Source organism: Oryza brachyantha, chromosome 9 (assembly GCF_000231095.2).
Source record: "Oryza brachyantha chromosome 9, ObraRS2, whole genome shotgun sequence".
NCBI lineage: Eukaryota > Viridiplantae > Streptophyta > Magnoliopsida > Poales > Poaceae > Oryza > Oryza brachyantha.
The window spans coordinates 14,106,512-14,112,963 of record NC_023171.2 but is presented as its reverse complement, the minus strand read 5'-3'; the positions used below and the strand labels follow the sequence as shown (position 1 = coordinate 14,112,963).

The following is a 6,452-nucleotide window of genomic DNA, read 5'->3' as shown; positions in this document are numbered from 1 at the left end:
GTATGTGCACATCGTTTTTTTCTTGGAAGTGTTTCCCCGTTAAATCTGTATCTACAATCTATAATCTATGTGTGCCTATATTTTCTAACAAAGCTGATTTGCAGTCGACATTCTGCGATAGTTAAACTTTCCTTGATTTACAATGTGATTTGACACTTTAATTTATTGTAGAAGGGTTTGATATCATGGACCGGACCAAAGATGCTAGTTGTTGGAATTCCTACGTGTACTTTTTCCAGGAATGGTTTAGCTTGCCGAACTGAACAATCCTAGCTACCAGTAAGTTTTCCTCTTGTCTGCAATAAACCAATTAAATTAGCTGATCTGAATATATTTCTGGGTGAACGATTTTCCCGACGGCAGATATTTAGTAGTACTCCTCTTGAGAGTAGTAATGGGATACTATGGACGTGGCATGCTTAATAGAATGGAAATATCCTGCCTACTCCCCCTCCGTCCCACGGTAAGTTTTAACTCTTCGGTTCTCGTGTTTACTGTTTGATTTATTTAAAATAATAGTTAATTTTGGAAAAATAGATTTGTTTTGAAATAAATAATGATTAGTTTAAAATAAGAAAATTGTTATGATTGGTTAAAACGATGAGTCTGATAAATAAATAGTTTTATTTTGAAATGGGTGGGCAGTAGACTACAAAAGTGGTACAAATACAGCTCTCAGCTGTACTGGCACTACTGCCCAAAACTATACTACGAGTATCGTACATGACTAAGAGGTTGTTTAGATGAGACTAAATTCACGTCACATCGGATGTTCAATTAAACACAGATTAATAAAAAAACTAATTTTATAAATGAGTGGTAATTCGTGAGACGAATTTTTTAAGCCTAATTAATACATAATTAGAGCATGCTTACTGTAGCATCACATAGGCTAATCACCGATTAATTAGGCTCAATAGATTCGTATAACGAATTAGTCTAAAATTATGGATGAGTTTTATTATTAGTCTATATTTACTATTTATAATAAACGTCCAAATATTAAATAGGATAAGAGACTTATTTTGTCCCAAACACCACCTAATATCATGTTGCCAATTCAAACTTCCAAACTCCAAAGCCGCCATGATCGATCGAGCGTTACATGTTGCCGGCTCGTGAGTCGTGACAACCTATTGATTATGAATTGAAGCTAGCTACATCTTCTTCCTGATATATCCTGACCGATCGATGATCTCGCAAATTTTGAGAGCTGCCAAACCCAATTTGAACTTGAAAAGCGCCCACACCTGCATTTTCAAATTCTACACTGGATGCAAAGGTGGGGTCACTTGCCGCTTATGCTTCCCAGTTAGTAGTAGCATCTCTGCGAAGCTAGCTAGCCATGCCTGCAATACAGCGATGAACTGAACCTTGTAGTAGTAGATCTGGAATGTTCTTTGCATTTTTGTATTTCAGACTGCGAGTACAGATCCCGAGTTCAAGAGAGAGAGAGAGACAAAAAAAAAACAATTGCAGTGGACAAATTGCAGAGACGCAATTATACGTAGAACAAGTACGCGTGGTGGAGCATTTCAAGATCTGAAAAACTTGGGAGCTATTCCAGGCAGCAACTACTAGTAGCAAATCTGGCTGTGCGTACTAGCTGGCCCAGCAAGTTCAAAATTCGAATTTCAAATTTCAAACGGGAGTGGTGGTGGCACGTACGCACGCACGCACGCCCGCCGCGACCAACTCGTCTCCTTCCTGTACAAGCTGTAAACAAGTCCTTGTCGTCTTTCTCCCTCCCCTCCGATAAAAGCTAAACCTAAAAGGCAAAAACCCCGGATTTCGTGGTAATTACACAAAAGCCCTTCTCCTCCTCCTCCTTCGCTCACCGGCGATCCCAAAGCTAAGCTTGCTAGCACGGCGGACGGAGGGAGGTACCTCTCCACCTTACCGCATGGCGATCTCCGCCTCCGCCTCCGGCGACCCGTCCCTCTTCCTCTTCCTGCAGGAGGCGGTGCCGCGCTTGGTCGCCGTGGCGGCGTAGAGCTCGGAGAGTAGCCGGTACCGCTTCCTCGCCCGCATGTCCAGCTCCATCGTCTCGCCCGCCCGCAGGCGCCCCTCGAACTCCTCGTCCGCCGCGGCGGTGGCCGCGCAGGTGTTCACCGACCGCGGGGAGGACGGCGTGGAGGAGAAGGACGGCGACGCATCCGCCTCGTCCCCTCCGCTGCTGCAGCTGAGCTGCACGAGCTGGTCGGCAGCCGCCAGCTCCGCCGCCGTGAAGACACCACCGAACAGCCCGCACGCGAGCTGCGGCGCAGCGCACGACGCCATGGCCAGAGAGAGAGACCCTCGAGTCGATCGCTCGCGAGCTCGCGGAGCAAGAGAAAGAGACGGAAATATTTTGTGGGTTTTTGGTTGAGTTCGGGGTCGCCGCCGATGCCGATTCCTATGCCGATGCCGATGCGGCCGGAATGGAGGAAGAAGAAACGGGTGGGCGGCTTTATAGCGAGCGGGAACCGGCTCGGCCGGTCGGATCGGGCTCGACGCCGGAGAGACGCTCCGTGCCACTGACCTGTTGGCCCCCACGGTCCGGCTCGGTCGGTCGGATCCGGCTCGAACGGGGAGACGTTCCGGTGACACTGCCGTGTGGGACCCGTGTGTCAGGCTCGGGCGCGGCCGTCTCGGCGTGGGTCGCTTGACCGTTGGTTGCGCTGGGGCCCATGGAAACCAATGGCAGCGTGCCGCGTGGCATGCCGTCCGGGGTGGTGGGCTGGCGCTGCAAGTGGGCCCCGCACGATGGGCTCCACCCCATCAGCTGGAGACAGCCGGCCCAGATTGAACTGTCTCCTTCCGGGGAATTTTTTGAATTTTGAATTTTATTTATTACTATTTTACAAATTTAATTTTGCGTTTCAAAAATTCACATAACAAACCTCCTGCCGCTCTTTAGGAGGACGGAATGATGACGTGTCAAACGGCCACCCGGCTCGGAGGGACAGCCGTCAACGGCACGCCGGACAATTTTGCAATTAACCTCTTTCCGCCCTAAATGTAAAATGTCCATGTGTGTCCTAGGAACTTTTCACGATCGAATCGTGGTTTGATACATATATGTATAACATATGTAATTGCTTAACCCTATTGTAGCATATTTTTCTTTGATTTTTGCTTTTTAGTTGGCAAAAATAGGAATAATTATGCTCTAGTGCGAATTCGACCTCTGATTTTCTAGTTAGAAGAAGGCGATGATGACCACTAAGGCAAGAGAGCACTTGTGATCAACTAATATATATGTTATACATATATGGATCAAAACGTGGTTCAATTGCAAAAAGTTCCCGAGACGGCATGGCAATTTTGTATTTACCCCCTTGCCACCCTTACAGACGGTGGAAAAGGACTAAATGTAAAAAGGCCTGACGTGCCATTGCCGGCCATCCCTCTCGGCCGGGTGGCCGTTTGCCACGTCAGCATTCCGCCCTTCTAGAGGGCGCAGGAGGTTAGTTCTGTGAATTTTTGAAACACAAAATTAAATTTGTAAAATATTTAATAAATAAAATTAAAAATTCGAAAAATTTTCCTTCCGGGCATCCATGAAGCACCAGGAAAGGATTTGTTGCTGTACAGCAGGGCAAATCGTGTACAGCAAATTATACTAGGAGTAAAACAATTGGATTCTAGATGCCCATTGATGTCTCCTTCCTGATAATTTTATCATTTTAAACAACACATGGTTTTTATTGTTGAATATGATTTTTTTATTAAACCATAAAAAATAAACAAATGTTGTTTTTATTAAAGTACCGTTTATGACTCGTACATACATGTAACATGTTATCATCTTGTTTTCAAACTAATTATTTTAAAAGTATTAATAAATAAAGTTTGAAAAGTTTAGACACACTTTTGTTTAAAACGACAGGGATAATGGAACTGGAGTGAGTGACCGTTAACCAAAGTACTGTCTCCTTAGAAACATATACTCGCTCCATATTTTTCTATATGACACCGTTGACTTTTAGGTTCACGTTTGATCATTAAAATTATATAATTATTAATTATTTTGTTATAATATGATTTATTATTATAGAAACTTTAATTATGCATTATAATTTTGTATATTTGGATATAAATTTTGAATAATACGAATGGTCAAACATGATCTTAAAAGTCAACGGTGTCATATATAAAAATATGGAGGGAGTAATACGTAATAGATTTTAGTTATGGTTACAAAAATTTGAATTTTTAATTTTAAATTTAGAGATGATTTTGGGGTTACCAAAGTTTATTTTTCGGTTTTAGCTTTTAGGTCGCTAAGAATACGTATATAAAAATTTTATTTAAAAAATTATTTTAAAATTATTTACAAATGACATATTTGTAAATATGTCATTTGGCTTTCCTAGAAAAGTTAAGCAATCAACCTATTACTTTTCATGGAGTTGTGTTGAAATTTTGGAGGGTGTGTATTCACAAAGTACCTCAATTTGTAGGTTTGACACCAATCAGAAACTGACATACAAATTAAAAAAAATGATCTTTTCAGTTTTCAGGGATATGCTATGACAGGAACCATTCATTCATTAAATTCATTCACTTTGCCATGAGTGAATGTTTACTCGGATTGAGACGCATGTTCACCATCCAGATGTGAGATGTCTGTGCTGCTCGGATCATCTTGTTGACCAAAACTGGTCCTGCCTGAGCAGTCATGTAATCGTGCATCGTCATATTTTCGATTACTTTTGTTTATAAATTAAAATTAAAATTTTTCATCTTAAATTTGAAATCAATTTTAGTTTTTCTTATCGTATTTTTTTTAACCTTGCTTTCAGATGGTTAAGAATACGTTTATAAAATATTTGTATGTAAATATACCATTTGTTTATTTTCAGCCAAAAAGGCAAAAGATTAGGGCCGCATACACACTGGTTAACTAAGCCTCTCTTGTTTTTCGTATGCACGCTTTCCGAACTGCTAAAAAGTGTAGTTTTTACAAAAATTTTCTATAGGAAAGTTGTTTTAAAAAATCATATTAATCAATTATATATTTTTTTAATAATTAATAATTAATTAATCATGTCCAGGGCCTAGGGCCTATAAGGATTGACAATCCAGATAACACATAAAAAAACCGATAACTAGCAGTATCTCCGAATTTCGCAAAAAAAAATGAATAAACTGATAAAAATACGATGATACCCAAAAAGGCGCCGTCTTTTCTTTTAAAACTGACTTGAGTCAGGAATCGAGCCGATCGATCTGGTCCGAAATCCGGACTTGTTTCTGTTACCTTTTGTAAACTCTAGTGTGGATGTCCTCCATACATTGATCAGCCAGCGATCCCAATCGACACCAGAATCAGCCAGTAGGGTCCCAAAATTGGGCAATCAAAGTTATCTGACGACTAATGATGTGCAAAAAAAAAAAAAATCAGTGCTGCTGGAGTGCTGACGCACAACACCAGTTCAGACTCATGGCCGGCGGTGGCTGGCGCCGGGCGGTAGAAGCTGCGATGAGAATGAACCTCTCCAAGCTACGGCGGCGATGGTGATCCATAGGCAATATCTTCAGACGCCCATTCAGTCTCCCCGTTGAACATGGACACTAAATCCTGCCTGCAGGCCCAGCACTTGTCACTTTACTTAGCCATCTCATTTCTCTTCTTAAACTGTGCAATCCATTTTGATTTCCATCCATGGTGTGTGCACGATTTCATGTGTAATTGCATCCACGTGTGTCAGGTTTACCTCTGTGTTGTCCTATAATTCTATTGGTGTCATCTTACCTTGAGAGAATGTTAGGATTGTTCAGAAGCCTACTTGAAACGAAGAAGAACAGGTTTTCGTCTCTGAAACTCGTCTGAAAGTGTGTTTTGCGGGGGGGAAAGGGCTACACGTCAGAAAGTAGCTAAAATTTCAGAGTTCGTTTTGAAGAACTCACTTGAGAGTTCGGGATAACTGAAAAAAACACCAATTCATGGTTATCGGAAACGTCAGGCCAAGAAAAAACATCACCATAAAGAACTGAAGCTAGACTAAATAGAGCAAAAGGCGTCTAATTTATCTTCTTTTAACTGTGCAATCCCTTTCGATTTCCATCCATGGTGTGTGCACCATTTCCCTCACTAAAAATTCATGTGTAATTGCATCTTTGCGTATCAGACAATGTTACGATTGTCAAGAAACCTACTTGAAACTAAGAACAAGCTTTCGTCTCTCAAACTCGTATGAAAGAGTGTTGGCGGAAAGAACTAATCGTCAGAGAGTAGCTAAAATTTCAGCGTTCGTTTCCAAGACTCACTTAACAGTTCAGGAATCAGGATACCTGAAAAAACACTAATTTATGTTCACGGCTGTTGTCATCGGAAACACCGTGTTAGGAAAAACATCACCATGTATAAAGAGCTAAATAAACTAGACCAAAGAGCCTGCAATTTGAAGTTGATTTTGAGATCTTTTTTCACCGAATTTTATTTTCCAGCTTTGGTTTTTGGCTTG

General features: G+C 41.5%; 1 protein-coding gene across 1 annotated transcript; it reads right to left on the bottom strand.

Annotated features, from left to right (window-relative positions):
- Positions 1–1,116: 1,116 nt before the first annotated feature.
- Positions 1,117–2,403, bottom strand: LOC107304960. Its single transcript, XM_015841149.1, has one exon. It carries the CDS (start codon positions 2,278–2,280, stop codon positions 1,897–1,899), a length of 384 nt encoding a protein of 127 aa, XP_015696635.1. The 5' UTR covers positions 2,281–2,403; the 3' UTR covers positions 1,117–1,896.
- Between the last annotated feature and the right edge of the window lie 4,049 nt (positions 2,404–6,452).

Excerpts from the sequence above, each read along its gene's own strand:
- LOC107304960 (XM_015841149.1), bottom strand. The coding sequence starts at position 2,280 with ATGGCGTCGTGCGCTGCGCCGCAGCTCGCGTGCGGGCTGTTCGGTGGT.